The 16898-nt window shown below is 38.2% G+C and overlaps 2 protein-coding genes across 2 annotated transcripts; both read left to right on the plus strand.

Annotated features, from left to right (window-relative positions):
* The first annotated feature begins 392 nt into the window (after nt 1-392).
* Nucleotides 393-3827, plus strand: LOC135471668 (neuronal acetylcholine receptor subunit alpha-3-like). Its single transcript, XM_064750980.1, has 2 exons — nt 393-2366; nt 3009-3827. The coding sequence occupies exons 1-2, from the start codon at nt 1820-1822 to the stop codon at nt 3311-3313; spliced, it is 852 nt and encodes a 283-aa protein (XP_064607050.1). The 5' UTR covers nt 393-1819; the 3' UTR covers nt 3314-3827.
* A 7137-nt stretch (nt 3828-10964) lies between these two features.
* LOC135470991 (acetylcholine receptor subunit alpha-1-B-like) lies at nt 10965-14576 on the plus strand. The gene is made up of 4 exons (XM_064750040.1): nt 10965-11030; nt 12175-12284; nt 13296-13825; nt 14272-14576. The coding sequence occupies exons 1-4, from the start codon at nt 10965-10967 to the stop codon at nt 14574-14576; spliced, it is 1011 nt and encodes a 336-aa protein (XP_064606110.1).
* The last annotated feature ends 2322 nt before the right edge of the window (nt 14577-16898 follow it).

Here is a 16898-nt window from a genome sequence, read left to right on the forward strand (position 1 = left end):
AAGTGACCCGTATACTGTAGAATAAAACCTTATCTGAGATCTAGTGATAAGAGAGCGAATTTCATCGGTTAAGTGTGACCCCGCAAAGGCCCGACCATTTTTTTAACACACTGTAGTCGCTGCACTGATTTTAGTCTCTTTGCTAAATTTATTTTTTTCGATGAATTTTTCTGGTAGCTATGGACAGACGAAACCCTTAAGTGGGATCCAGCACGGTATGGTGGACAGAGGTTGATACTGGTAAATCCAGATGACATATGGAAGCCGGATATAACCATTATGAACGGGTGAGTTAAACTGTGCCATAGTTTTATTCAGCACTGTGCAATGTCTATATTTGTAATTAGTTCTGGAGCTCATATCGTCCTAGTCTAGTACGGTTTCACCACAGATGATGTTAAAAGAAATTGGTAGAATGGAAATCCAAGCTGTTCCTTACAAAAATTTATCTTTTGTGAACCAAAGTAATTCATCATCAATCTCTCATTTTAATTTCTCATTGTTTCGCTGTTTGCCCCTCTAATGTATACAGTGCCATCTGTTCAGCATTTGTTAGATGTCCATGGTAACGACTACAGCATAGCGAGAAGAACGAGAGCGGCCACCACAGTGTGACAGTTGGCAAATTACCACATGTAACCGTGAGCAAATTGTAACGATAAAACGGAAGTTTCTACCTCTAACAATGAAAAGGAACTTTGCTAATACGATGCTGGAGATAAAGGTGAATAAGAATGAGGACGGATTCATTTAACGAGAGTCAACATTTCCAAAGATTCCAGAAAGACGCAAGGAATGTTCTAGATGTGTAAATGTGCACTGTATACAAATCGTTTATGAGACTCGAATGTGAGATCTTCTAAATGTGACGACAACACCGCATTTTGAGTAATTCAAGGCCAGCCACCTCTACTAAATTGCCAGTATCATTATTGTACTTGTATACCTAATTCTGCTTAAGTCATGGTGACTGTTGGTTGCGTGTAATCTGATATTATTTAAGCTTTTACATGAACATTTAGAATGATATCCTAACTGAGCTAAATTGACAAGAGGCTGTCTTTCACCCATTATGTGGACCTTTCGCCAACTACCACAGTCATCGCTTCTCTGGGTTTACTCTCTATAATGTCTTTCGTACTGTAATCAAAAGATGCATTTCAGTTGCACATCGCTTGTAATTGTTCATATATCCGTCGTTGCAATAATGTTAAGCACATCATACAGCCTGTAGCCCCGGGTTGAACGAAACTAGACACAATTCGGAACAGGTATGTAAAGTTTAACTTGAAAGACTGAAACCATCACAGTATACGCAGGATGTAATGTATGATATAAGGCCATACATGTATGTAGTCCTCATGTGCAGGACCCTTTGGCACATTAGATGACCCTTTTTTTAAAGTTTAATGCTGGTAGAAGCATTTAACAGGAAACAAAAAATCGAGACATGCTAGCACTTTTACACTCGCATTAAGCAGTGCTTGAAGCGTGGCCTACATCGACACGCCAAACTATAGGAGCAGCAACATAAATGCTCACCGAGTTAACTGAATATAAAATAGATCTTATAAATACCGCCGTTGGAAATTAATATGAAAACCATCATGAAACTATAACGCATTTGTCACGGTGAAATTCGATATGAAACACTCTGTCCTGTATATAGACTCGTATGTTCCATTTACCTCACCGGAGGAGCAGTTTGATATATGGTCTTTAGCCAGCTAATGTTCATATAATACCAAAAAATAGCCAAGAGCTATAGAATATTAGAAAGCCTTTTATTTAGTCTTTCTGTGCTTTTCTTCATTATTACATGTTTCGTTCCAGTGCAAAGAATTACGTTTATGCAGGAAACTTAAAGTTTCTTGTTGAGCTGAAATGGACGGGTAGAACGGATTGGTCTCCAGCCTCCATGTTCGAGACAACCTGTCCAGTGGATGTCACTTTGTACCCTTTCGATACTCAGGCTTGTGAGATCATCATAGCCTCTTGGATGTACGATCACAGGAGGGTGAAGATTGTCCCAAAGGACACGCCAAACAACACACTCTACTTTGGCGAGAGCGGAGAATGGATCTTCAGCAGTTCCAAAGCCAAACATGATTTGGTGGAGTACAACGGCAGTAACTTCAGCATTGCTCGCATTTCTTTCACATTCCAACGACGACGAGCGTTTTACGTTATAAATGTGATTGTGCCGGTCCTGTGTCTGTCTCTGCTCAATACCTTGGTGTTTCTGGTTCCGCCAGAGTCCGGAGAGAAAATGTCCCTCTCCATTACCGTGGTTTTAGCCTACTCAGTCTTTCTCTCCATCGTCAACGCTGACATGCCTGGAACGTCAAACAGCGTGTCTTATCTAGGTAACGCAAATTCGTATACGGTTAGCAAGTCCAAAGTTTCCACAGAGTCACATTTAGCATCTATTCGCGTTCAAAGTTCAAAGTTCAAAAACGAAAGAATATTCCCCATCAACCAAACGCTACAGTTTGTCAGTCATACTGTGTAATATGTTGCTATATCGTAAAGATAACAGCATTCCTAATAATAATTATTTATAATCCAGATTTTTAAATTCGATCGATTAGAAAACAATTTTAGTTTCAAAGGATGCCTTTGGAATAAATTTTGCTCTAAAAAGCAAAAGAAGAGCTAGAAAGACGACTAAACGTTTGAGACTAATACCTTCACCAGGACATCCCCATATTTGGGTTTCCTTGACCTGTGCAAACTGAAACGTCAGGGAATTTCTAGAATCGCATGTCTGTCACATCAATAGACATGGAGAATAACAGTGAAGTTTTTTATTGTACATCATTTTCCGTTAACTCGTGAAAAGAGAGCCACATCATAAAATTTGAAAAGTATAATTTTATATAATTTTGGACTAAATTAAGTTGTCTTCTGCGATGCTTTAAGTCCCTTTCCCAAAAGGAGAATTTTTGGGGGTTAGCTTATCTTGTGTTGAATGCGAACGTTTATTTGTTTTCTTCTTTTTTCTGCAGCCATATACCTCATATTTGTTCTCGTGATGGGCATGATCGCAGTGTTTATGTCAGCAGTTGTGCTGTGGATATTCCATGCAAAAGCCAGACAACTTGATGAGAAACACAGACATTTTTCCCTGGGATCGTGTTCACCACAATCCGAAGGAAACAGGACTCTCTCGAACACAGGCCATTTCCATATGGTGACAGACAGAGCCAAATACATTCAACAGGCAACCAAAATTGACAGGCTATCATTTTGGTCATTCTTGGCTCTCACTCTTGTAGGGCTCATCACTTTAATGGCTTTACTTCTGTCCTAGGTTATGTTCTAATTGATATATGTATATCTATGGATAAATTATTATTATTTATCCTATCGATTATCATGGGCTTACGCCTATTATAATTCCCGTTGTCGTCTGTATAAGGGGCGAATAACTCTGCATGACTTAACCTAACTGAGTCAGTTGGCAACTCTCACATTGTTGTCGCTGATTTGTTTTTGTTTTTTTTTCTTTGTCTTTTCGTTATATGTCGTGGTTTATACGCAAACTTCAACCTCTGGGAATCAGAATTTCAATCTTTAATTCATTCGATAATCTTGTGTTCTATACGGTGCAATGTCCTATCCATAAAATATAATTAGTGATTCATCAAAACAAAAGGCACAACCACATTTCACAGAACAAGGATTCAAAAATTTCTTTTATGACCTGTGAATTATCTGAGTAACACATTCAGGCTTCTTATTCTTGACTTCTTACTATTATTTATCATCATTGTATCAGTACTACAGTTTTTCATTGATAAAGACAGTTGTTTTACAACTAAACGAGATAAACGAGATCATTGTCAGAGTTTTCTAGCTATGCTAGGACATAGATGTGAAGTCGTACAGCCATTGTATGGCGTGTGGTAGAAATTGTCTAGAAAGAGATCGTTTCAACATTTTCTAGCTTTGGCAGTGGTCGAGAAAGATGTCAAAGGTGCTCAGGCACTGTAATAGAATCTGATAAATCATTGTCATTGTCAAAATTTTCTACCTGCTGTATTAGTCACTGATTCACGAGGTTCTAGGCAACGTTTTCCACATTTTAACAAAACTTTCACATTTTGAATGGGCATTGATAACGGAGATGACAGTTTTCCAGCTACTGTAGTGGGCATTGTATAACCGAGATCAATGTCAAAGTTTTCCAGTTACTGTAGTGGGCATTGTATAACCGAGATCAATGCCAAAGTTTTCCAACTACTGTAGTGGGCATTGTATAACCGATATCAATGCCAAAGTTTTCCAGCTACTGTTGTGGGCATTGTATAACCGAGAGCAATGCCAAAGTTTCCCATCTACTGCGGTGGACATTGTATAACCGAGATCAATGCCAAAGTTTTCCAGTTACTGTAGTGGACATTATATAACCGAGATCAATGCCAAAGTTTTCCAGTTACTGTAGTGGACATTGTATAACCGAGAGCAATGCCAAAGTTTTCTATCTACTGTAGTGGACATGGTATTTGATAAGAGGCCGTGCTTCATCGGTTAAATATGACCATTTGCCAGCTATCATAGTGTCGTCGCTGCTCTGGTTTTACTCTCTCTACTCTACGTCTTTAATTATATTGTATCTTTGCGTCGAAACAGATATTTGTGTACCAACCGTCAAACAAGATGGACGTTCCAGGTCAATAATCGCAAGGTTAATTCCTAAAACCACATTTAACACAAACTACCAAAAACTCAGAAAGTATATAAAGTATGTAGAATAGGACGGAATTATGCAAAGAGAAGCAGTCAACAGTTTTCAATGATGCTGGAAGGTATGAGTAAATGAGATAAATCATTATTCAAACCCCGTACGAAGCTAGTTTATAAGTTGACGATATTAATATATGCATCTCTGTTGCACTTCGATTGTAACTGTTCACATATCCTATGTGGCCATCTAATCTAACACGATGAATACAAATCCACTTGCTCCGTGTTGAGCGGTATTTTAAAAAATCATGAAGCAGAGCAGTCGCTTTGTTCATACTTACTTTCAAAGAATTATACTTATTGTAAAACTTAAGAAACTTGGAGTTTAGGCGTTTAGGCGTTCTTCGGTATATTGCTGTTCAAGTACGGATAATTTACAATGTCAAAATTTGAGACTATCTCTCTTGTGAAGTTTGCGGGAAAGAAAACCGTTTTGGGCTTTGTACAAATGTACCATCTGGATAATCTGTGGTTCCCTTTAAATTCAGCGAAGGCGAGTAAACTTGGTACTTGTTTTGGTACTTACTCGCTTGGCGCTCACCGTGAGATTAATGGACCAAGTACTGATTGGCCCGCTGTCGGTATAATGTTTCTGGTGTCTTTCGTCGCCCAGGGAGGCAGCGCTATGAAAATACTTGCTACAAGGAAACACCGCCGTGGTATGACCGAAATAATGTTGGAAACGACGTTAAATCCCGATGGAACAAACCTTTTATAGTATCTTTTGTAGTGGACATAGGGTAAGTTTGCCGTTAAAGTCTTCCTCCTTTGCTAGTTTCAAGTGTTCAAACTTGTATAAATTCGTCTTTCTTTGTGAAGACTCCTTGACTTCCACTTTTGGAAATCAGTCACCTATCACAAAGTTGACAAATAAAATAAGAAATCAGAAGAATGTTACCTTTGAACCAGAAGCTGAGATATCTCCATCATTATTCATAATAATGTATTTTTCCATAATCTATTTGGCATCAAAACAAATCTATAATCACAGATATATAGATATACAATTAGGGGTAGTGACCAAGTGTTATATGGAGTCGTTTGTACAAATGAATTGCAAGTGTATGTCAGTTTATTTTATAATTAACAGTTATGCATTGGGGATTTGTTATATCGTGACAATCCGTGTTGCTTTTCTCTTAATGTTTTGTAGTTATTATTACAAGGCTACATGATTTTGCTTTATTTTAATATTATTTTTAGGCATTTCATTATTCCTGCAGCTAAATATTTAGCTTATCTAATATTCATGAAAATTGTTAGGCCTTCAAAAGTATATAAGGCATCTATACTACTGCTCTGAAATTTACAATCCCTTTCATTATCCATATCTCCGGCCGTAAGTGGGAAGGTCTGTCAGCAGCCTGCGGATGGTCGTGGGTTTTACCCGGGCTCTGCCCGTGTTACTCCCACCATAATGCTGGCCGACGTCGTATAAGTGAAATATTCTTGAGTACGGCGTAAAACACCAATCAAATAAATAAATAAATCATTATCCATAATATATGTATATATATCCGCATGATCAAGGTTATCTCGGTTGGAAAAACATGAACACCACATAGACGGGACAAGTCAGTATGCCAAAACCAATTTAAATGTCCATGTATATTAGACCTTTAATTCCCATTTAGAATTATATCTCATATTCCCATGACAAGTACTTCTGTGAGAATCACGTGATCAATCAGCCAATCTCTAGACCAGGTATCAATTCTGTAGGGATCCAGGAAACTTTAATAATGGATGTGCTGAATTCGGAGCTGCGTACTAAATGTCAAATGGTTAGACTCATATATGGAAATTAACATGGCAATTAGGCAATTTATAGTAAAAAAATAATGTATGTATTTCAGTATTTATGACAGAGGTAGCAATGGAACGAAAACACAGGACGGGCAAACGTCAGTGGGTGAAAAACTTGATGTACCCAGTACGAACTAAAGATATTTACCCAGCTCTGTTGGAACAAGCGATCGGTTCGCCAGATATCCAGTATGTACACTCTGGAATCGTGCACTAATAGGAAGACGCTGTTAGTAAAGTGTGCTAGTATACCTATATGGCCCTGACGCTTTCCAAGTAAAGTAATGCATCAGAGATGAGAACACAGTCACGTGTTCAGTGCAGGCTATTTCCGCCATAGATGGGTCAAAAATAACACGATAGCAGTGCTGGCTTCGTGGTTTCAGGAGGACCAGTTCATCTACCTTCCTGGACAAACCTAGGCGAATGCGTGAAGTATGCGATCCTCTACCTTCCTTGAACAACTGTGTTTACTTCTTGTAACAGGTTAGTTCCCAGCAATTTATCCTAATGGTTTATACAACAATGAACGGTTTGATTGTATATGCACATCAAGATTCTTAAAAAGATAAGCATAGAGGAAATGGTTTTAAGCGTTTAGACATAAACTGAACTACTGAATCGTCAAGCATCGTCTGCAGTCTTCTGTGCCCAGCTGTTCGAAAGTGTATTAACAGTTAAGCCCAGTATGAACTTTAGTCTGGACTGAAGTGCCATTATTTTTTATAAGGCCTAGATTGGTGTTTAGATTTTTGCCTGGCCCAATTTTTAATACACTTTTGAACAACTGAACCCTGAATAAGAAGGCTCTTTTTCGTAAATCAGTTCATCGACAGTGGTGACAATGGGAATTAGTAAAGTTGTACATATCGGGCAACATAATATATATTTTTCAGGGCAGGTTTCAGGAGCGATAGAGACATTACAGGGAATACTAGCTCCAAAACCCTAAATATCGTGACAAAATTGAATCCAACTCCAATTAAATCCAGCTGTAAGCAAATAATTATTCCGCTTTCCTAATTGCCGAAGGGACAAGCTCTCGTCAATTAGTGACATCGGCAGCAGTGCTTGATCATGATTCATCCACCAGTGTGTCCGCACAATTACCAGCATGTTATCATCTATGTACTATAATTAAACGCATTTTCAATAAACCTAATTGCATTCTAGGCGAGCTTTGGAGTACTCATCATTGACGGCTGTAGTAACTGGTTAACAGAAGTCATAAGGTTGTATGTGCAAAACAAATTCTCGCCAGAGCTAATGAATTTTTCACTAAAGCAGATGAATGCTTAAAGGATATAGGAAAGGTACTATAAAACAATAGTATGGTTTTATGGAAACTCTTTTTAGGCTTAATTTATATTTCTTAATAACCCCTCTGTTTTATGCACATTTTCCGTCAGTGTTCGGAAGTATTCGGAAATGACGTCATCGATGAACATACTAGGAGCGGGGGACCAGCTTTAAACCATTTTTACGCCCCAAGAACAGAGCTGAGAATCTTTTTGTACTTTTTATGTGTTAGACCATATCTTATACTCCGTATTAAATAATTACGTAAAGACCGAGCGTTTCGTGGATACTTTAAATCCAGCTCATATTGGCTTATCTAGGGAGGAGGTTTACGAGAAACACACCAGAGGGAAGTGGTTCTCTCCAGGATCTAATTAATAAATGAGCAAGACAATATGTGTTTCTGTTTCAGGATTGCGTGTATTGGCCGTTGACACTCCGACGGGTACATTTGAAGATGAAGTTCGTCTCAGACACGACTTATTTCACAACCACAGTGCTGCTATACGCCCCGTGCTCAACAAGTCCACCGTCACTGAGATAGATATGATGTATCACTTACAAAGCATTGTTGATCTGGTATGTTTACATATACGTTCAATAGTTTTGCTGAGGTGTTTGAAAATATATGTACTTTTTACATTTTTGCATCGTTTTTATGTTATTTCTCATTAAAAGTGATAATATCATTGTCATGGTGCTAGGCAGTGTAATTTGCTACCATTTAAGCATTTTCGTGAACAGTTAGAATAATACCACAACTGATGTAAATTGACAAAAGGACATATTTCACAGCTTGTGAGTGAACATTTACCAGCTATCACACTTTCGTCGCTCCCCTGGTTTTGCTCTCTATGCTGCACGTCTTCTATGTTTTGAGTCAGTTATGGCTTTGTTTATTTGCTTGCCATTTTGTGTCGCTTTCAACATACGTACGGTCGTCTTACGCCAATAACTCCGGAGACCAGTCCCAATGTAAACATTTTCAAATTGAAGTCTTATTGGAACGCCGTGCCCAATGCCTCACATATCACGCGCTTCCTTGTCAAGGTATACTGACACCTGGTCAAAATATTTGTAAATGCATAAATACTAACGGTTTACATGCCTCCTAGCAACATGGCTGAAGCAGAGTTAGGTAAAAAAATGCAATGATGTCAATTGCAATTTATTACACATCACTGGTCTAGAAATACTCAAAATACTGTGTGGTCACATTTAACATACAATCACATACAAGGCATACTAAAGCTCCTGGCGAGCATCAAATTTGTGAGCATAGCGCGGAAGAGTTTGATGTCCAATTTTTTGATGACTCTTGAAGTTTTCCTTATTTTCCGATATTCTTCTGAGATGTTTACACTAAACCTAATTATAGACCGCAACTCAATATACACACTAACCATCACAGACCTATGGAAATTTAGGTGTCTGGATGCCTGAAAGTTAATTTCCAGTATATTGTTTGTTCCAGGACGAAAGAAAACAGGTTTTGATGACATCGGGTTTCCTAAGTGTCGTAAGTGTTTTATAAGATACATACACAGGCTTTTTTATAAACCCCTGGTGCCGTTTACGTACCTAAACGGAAAGTAGAAGTGCAGTCCCAACAGATGTACATGTATTAAGAACGTGCTAATGCATTTGGAAAATTCAGACTAAGCTGGTTGGTGACATAAAATAATGCTCATTTTACTTCAGAATGTCAATAAAATTCCTTCCAGTGTATCTAGTAGCGTTTCCCTTTTTCTTGTCTTACATGACCTTTGCTTTTTTGTACCATAATTTAAGATGACACCTTTGTGAAATTCGGGAAAATCTTATATCAGCTTTGTATAAGTATTCTAAAGGATACAAATTATTTTCTATACCTATTGTAGTATACAATTATATGCAGATCTTATTAAGATGTATTCTTTATCATGATCTATCCACCGCGTTAAACACACAGTATGTTGATGATTTGCAATTTAAAAAAAAAACTTGTTTATATCCACCATCTCTGGATTTAAATGAAACTAAAATGTCAAAATGGTACATCTTACTTGGACACTACTTTACATATCTGTGCAAAGGAACCATCGGTCTCATATCACGTCGGCTTGACAAGCAACATACCGAAGGGCCCTTCATATATGGCGTGTTCATACTCGCGTTATAGAGTTTGCTAGATCGTATTTGTTATTATATAAGTATAATAATAATGTAAGTTATTATTAAAACTACTACATCAGCCATCACACTGAGTTTCCTAAGTTCTTCAGAATAATTTTCCAGTCTTATTTCGAAAAACCTGTGGTTACGACCTTTCTATACCTCACCTTGAATAAAATCTCCACGATGTGTATATACGAAAAGCATCGAATTGAATCAAAATACAAGAAATACATTTATTTTTAATTATCAATAAAATGTGAAGAAGCTTGACATACTCCTTACAGCGCATGCGTCGCTCTCTACATTTCGCTTTACATCGCTGAGACCCATGGAAAAGTTTGACCATTGGAGTCTGTGAGACGCACGTTGGCTCGTAGGCTTAGCCTCATCACTTGTGTCCTCAAGAGGAACTATTTAATCAGCATTCATTAATAAAATTGCTTTAGATTTTGGTTAGAATCATGTTGCTACATAAAGAGAATGTATGAGTATGAAGTATTATTAGAGACAACGGTTGAGACGGATTGTTTATGTTTTCTGACATAACTTCATGCCTCATCAACAGAGTGACCTCGGTGGTTGGTCAAGATTTCGGTACAAAATTTGCTATTTGTGGCAGTGGTGTAAAGCGAAAGGTAGAGAGCGACGGAGGCGCGGTAAGGAGCATGCAAGCTTGATATTGATTAAATTTACGGGGTTTGTGTCTTTGTGACATCATGGAAAACGTCTGACTGCTGCTCGTTACAATGATCCCGTCTTAGAGTGCATTCCATTAGTCCATATAACCGGCAGATTCAGTAGACACTGGAGCACACAGTGTGACGTCCCAATGTTCGGGACGCCTCGTCAAATCGCGTGAGTTAAGATGCCACAATACCCGTTACCAGCTACATAGACACCAGTGGCGCCACTGGTCTCCTCCAGTGACCAATGGAAAGATACGTCGGTGGCCAATGTCACCCCCAGTGGACATCGGGAGCAAATGGGACAGACCCCTAATTTATTACTTTTTAGGCCTAGTTCGTTAAGAAGTTGGTGGTAGTGATGAACGTAGTTTTGAAAATATGTCTTGCGATTATGACCCCGTATTGTTAATGACAACTTTTTTGCGAGTAGTATATATGTGTATGTCTAGACTATTAGTACGTTTTACCCATATCAGTTTAACTTTTGAGAAAAGTGGCCCACCCAGGGTAAGTCGAGACGTGAGAGATACAGTGATATAGCGTGTAAATAATAGTTGAACCAGGAAACCAATTCCAACATTCGTATGCATCCATGGAGGCCATAGTGACATTATAAGAGAACTCTTACAGCATCGAGAGCAAAATCAGAGCAGCGACGGCAGTTTGAAATAGACAGATGGGAGCTAACCAATGTTCTCGTGGTGGTAGAACATTTTAAACCTCCATCAATATTTTTCTCGATATAAATCTTTAATTGATATCCCCGTATTTCAGAAATAGAAATTTAAACCCATTCATTTAAACCGGACTTGGAGGGTAACTATAGACAATTGTATTCTCTTTATTTGCCTAGATAATTGTCGATGATTTCCCAAAGCGGGAAGTGTATATCTTAATATATCATCATCGACTGATCGACTGTTACAACATTGTACTGACTACTGAAGTCATGTTCCACTAGACCAGGTCCCACCTCTAGTAATTCCACGCATCAAAAACTAACGTTAGTATTACATTACGTCATACCAGTATCTACTGTCGCGATACAAGGGAGGTAATCTAGTGGAAGTTCATTAGATACAACTATATCAAAGATCGCCAGAAATCTGTACTTTTTTTTCTATTACTCACTGTAGAATTTAAGAAAATGAGAGTGAAGGCTTAAGAAGCAGTTGTAATCTTGATTGTTTTTTTTCAGTACTGTACACTTTTTTGTGTACGACGTAGTCTGACATGATCACATGTACATACCACGAGGCCAGATATGTGTACAGTAACGCCAAATGTGAGATCCTTTGGTATATTGCTATCCAAACATGGACAATTTACAACTCAGCATTGAAATTATTCCTTTTGTCGTAAAAACGCTGTGAAAGGAGAACTTGATGATCATTGTACAAGTCCAAAATATGTCATGCCGTCAGGACTGTCTGCTCCTTGAAATCTGTCAAAATCGTCATGTTACTTTTTCTGGTAGCAATGGAGTGACGAAACCCTCAAGTGGGATCCAGCAAAGTATGGTGGACAGACGTTTGTATTGGCAAATCCAGATGACATATGGAAGCCCGATATAACCGTTATAAACGGGTGAGTTAAACACAACAATATTTTATTTTAAGAATTAATTCTCAGGGTGAAACTGTGACTGCCTCAACCAGGATCAATTCCGATCAGCTTGCCAAAACAGTTTGAATATCTTCATCTAAGTTGATGTTCTAAAATACGTTTAGAATAACAAATGTTTATGTGATGACCATGTTCGAGACAACAATAGTCAGTAGTTCTGTGGCTTTGGGTCTTATTCTGGCTACAGAATGTAGAATATTATGTCAGAAGCCGTGGAGGGCGAAGCCGTGCGAGAGTTGGGCGATGATAGTTCAAAATGCAAGCCCTCTACCGTAATACAATATCCAAAGTCAATTCCAGAAGATCACTTTCATCAATAGAATTATAGTATCACAATCTCTTACAAAATACATATATACTTTTAACAGAAATTACTTACCTTGAAGCGGGATTAGTCAACAGTATCCATTGATGCTGGAAAAAGATAGGCTGAAACAAATTATTTAGAATCACCTACACATTTTACTGTTGGCATGACTGTATATATGAAACGCAAGAAAGATCGACATCTGGTTGAGATTACTGATCTATTGATATGAAAAAAGAAGTTTCATTTCCTCTTCGAGCGCATTCGACAGTCTCTTCCTGTCCTTCGTCTTCTAGCTCCAGTAGATGGTAAGAAATAGTCAAACTCGTGTTTCCTTATCCGACTAACATTATTTAGTGCTTCACAAATAAGACCAAATAATTCTCCATGTATCGCTTAGGCTGCTTAGCCTGCTCCTGTACAGGGCCACTCTTTACGCATATTCAAATACTATTGTAGTTTTCATAGGTGGTAATGTTGGGTCTCAACTCTTGAAAAAGGATTTGTTCTTCGCCTCGTCATTTATATCCATTTCTATTTTGAGCTTGAATAGCGTACGTCACCAGAATATCCCATTAAGACCATTCGCTTTGGCTTGCCTCACGTGACTCCATTGTTCGCCTTGTCATTGTGGGTTTTTCTTTTGTCTTATGTATTTATTCCAGAGCGAAGGACTTCATTTATGCTCGCAACTTAAAGTTTCTTGTTGAGCTGAAGTGGACGGGTAGAACGGATTGGTCTCCAGCCTCCATGTTCGAGACAACCTGTCCAGTGGATGTCACTTTGTACCCTTTCGATACTCAGACTTGTGAGATCCTCATAGCCTGTTGGATGTACAATTACAAGACCATAAAGATGACTCCTAGGAACTCATCAAACATACTGTACTTCGGCGAGAGCGGAGAATGGATCTTCAGCAGTTCCAAGGCCAAGTATGATTTGGTGGAGTACAACGGCAGTAATTTCAGCGTTGCTCGTATTTCTTTCACATTCCAACGACGACGAGCGTTTTACGTTATAAATGTGATTGTGCCGGTCCTGTGTCTGTCTCTGCTCAATACCTTGGTGTTTCTGGTTCCGCCAGAGTCCGGAGAGAAAATGTCCCTCTCCATTACCGTGGTTTTGGCCTACTCAGTCTATCTCTCCATCGTCAGCGCTGACATGCCTGGAACGTCAAACAGCGTATCATATCTAGGTAACGAAAATTCGTATATGGTTAGCAAGTTTAAAGAAGACGTCCTTTTTGCTAATTCAAGGCCATATTTTACGTCCTTAAAATACAAAGACGCATATAGCAAAACGTTGTCATTCAAGCTTTACTTTATATACTCCTTCATATGTTACAAAATTCGCTCCCATGGTTGGCACATGTGTGGGTTTTGGAAACAAATTCTTCAAGCAGAAGCAGATGCAGGTCTAACTAACTTCATAATCCACCGATAAGTAATGGTTTTCAACGCTGAGAATACTCTGTCTATGTACAATTCAATTCATATTTTTCCATTGCATTTAAAGCCATACTCATGTGATAGATATACTCACGCTGATTTCGACATTATAACTGGTCACTTTTCACTGTGCATATCTACTTGTGGAAAATGAAAACGTTCATTCACATTTTATTCTGTGTTTTTCTTGCAGCCATATACCTCATATTTGTTCTCGTGATGGGCATGATCGCAGTGTTTATGTCAGCATTTGTGCTGTGGATATTCCATGCAAAAGCCAGACAACTTGATGAGAAACACAGACATTTTTCTCTGAGATCCTGTTCTTCACAACATGAAGAAAATAGGACTCTCTCGGATACGGACCATCGCCATATACTTACAGACAGAGCCAAGTACATCCAACTGACAACCAAAATTGACAGGCTATCGTTTTGGTCATTCTTGGCTCTTACTCTTGCAGGGTTCATCACTTTAATGGCTCTACTTCTGTCCTAGGCTAATTGTTATGTTTGTATGGATAAATAATTAGTAGTTCCATCGCTTATCATCCGCCGACGGTCTAAACGCGAATGTGTAATGGGCGAATAACTCTGGCAGACCTGTACAAAATTTGTGGCGTCAGTACAGATACAGTGCTTGCCTATCACAGTGACTGTATATAAGAAACAGCATCAAGGTCAACTAACATAAACATCGAAATACTACGAGATCTAATGTACGATTTACATGCTTGAAATGTGGGCGCATATTCATATATGAATGTTAACCATCCACCAACCACATGTTATGTACCGAAGCATATTTTAAAACCAGTATGTACCGTTCATATACCGTGCAGACATGATATGTTATAACGCATTATGTACATGTAACTTTTCGACGACAAAGTATAAATGTAATAGATTTATAGGAAACCACTAGCTCTCCAGATAGTACATCTTAACTGGACCTATATTTGTGCAAATATCGAAATGGTTTTCTCTCTCGCAGACTTTAGGACAAGAGGGATAGTTTCAATTTTGACATTGTAAATTATCCTTACTTGGACAGCAATACACCGAAGTTCCCTGCATATGACGTGTTCATATATCTCGCCTTGTAACATTTGTTAGATCCTGTGTGTTATGTGACGATTTCATTCAACGTGACAAGTTATTACTGCAAAAACTAGTGTTACAGGTTATTCCATCAAACCGTGGCCTGGGTCGACATATTCATCGTGTTGAATTAGATCGCCGCGATGGGCATATGAACAGTTGGAGATATGAACAGTTGGATATATGAACAGTTGCATTCGAAGTGCAACTGAGATACATGTTTTATTAATGACAACTTATAGCATGGTACACGCTTTGAATACTGATTTCACTCAGTCGCCTAGAACATTTCTTTTGACTACTTCTAATTATATTATTCCGTCCTATTTTTGTACTTTATATACTTTCTTAGTTTTTTTGATACTTTGTGTGAAATTAGTTCGTTTTTAGAATTGGCCTTGCGATATTGACCTGGAACGTCCATCTTGGTTGATGGCTGGAATACGAATGTCTGTTTCGACGCATAGCTCTTTATACCTCGATATAAATGAAAAGGCATCTTGCTTTGAAAATATTTGTTTTTGATCATTTTTGCAATTGGTTCATGTGAAAACAGGTCTAGATCTGCCAAAAGAGGTGCGCAAGTGGCGCCGTTGGCAAAGGGTATCTCCAAATTTCACAGAGATATTATTTATCATAATTTCTAGCAATTCAGTAAATAATGATACACTGCATGAATGGTAAGATATACAAATGTTAGACCTATAAATAAAGCTTTATTGCTTTAGACGTTAATTTAACGATTCACTGCTTTAGTGAACACCGATACAATCAACGATGAAATTTTGTCCATTAAATGTTTGTGAGGAAACAGAGCAAAAAAATCACAGGGGAATGAGTCTTGGAATATGTGTTTGCGCGTCCAGTTCTTCTGTGAGACCTTGAGTTCTTGGGGATCCACATGCAGTTAACTCACGAATTTTGTGAGACGGCATTACAGTACTTATTCCAAAATGACTGGAAAACTGTTGAGAGCTTCTCTTCGCATGATTCCTTCCTAGTTTCATACTCCATAGTTCTTTGGTGGTTTGTGTTTTGGGAACTGGCTTTGCTATTATTGATCTGGAAAGTCCTTATTGGTTGGCGGCTGGTATACGAATGTCAGTATCATTGATTTACTACACATGGATTTACTGCTTGTAAAGTTTCCAAGACAAATGACCACCATGAAAGAAACTTCATGTAGTAGCCAGCAAATCGTTCACCAGCGACTTCTAATACATTGCTGTTAACATCAGTATTTCACTTTTATCTAATTCTCCTTTGATGCTAGGGATGGATAAGTTGCCACTTATTTAATTTACATAAACAACCGGAATAATATCTAAACTGATAAAAATTTGTCAACTGTGTGGCTGTCGTCGATGCCCTGCTTTTGCTCTCCATGCTGTAATCTTGTGTATTGTATCTGACATCATTGTGGTCTGATAGTCATAACGTTACACCATGAAATAGAATACCATGTAGCTGTCAAAAGATGGAACATCCTGTCTCGTTACAGTGCATGCGTAACTTATCAACCAGTCTTTGCATTGTCAACTTAATATAATAAAAGACAGTAAAACCAGAGCAGAGATGACAGTGTGATACCCAATGCAAAAGCATCATTTTGAATGACCAACATATGCCCCGTTTAAATCTATACTCACATTATAGGTAAATGTATTTTTAACATACTACAGAACAATCATAAACCTTTATAGGAAGGCAGGTAAAGTTT

Source organism: Liolophura sinensis, chromosome 7 (genome assembly GCF_032854445.1).
Source record: "Liolophura sinensis isolate JHLJ2023 chromosome 7, CUHK_Ljap_v2, whole genome shotgun sequence".
Classification (NCBI taxonomy): Eukaryota; Metazoa; Mollusca; class Polyplacophora; order Chitonida; family Chitonidae; genus Liolophura; species Liolophura sinensis.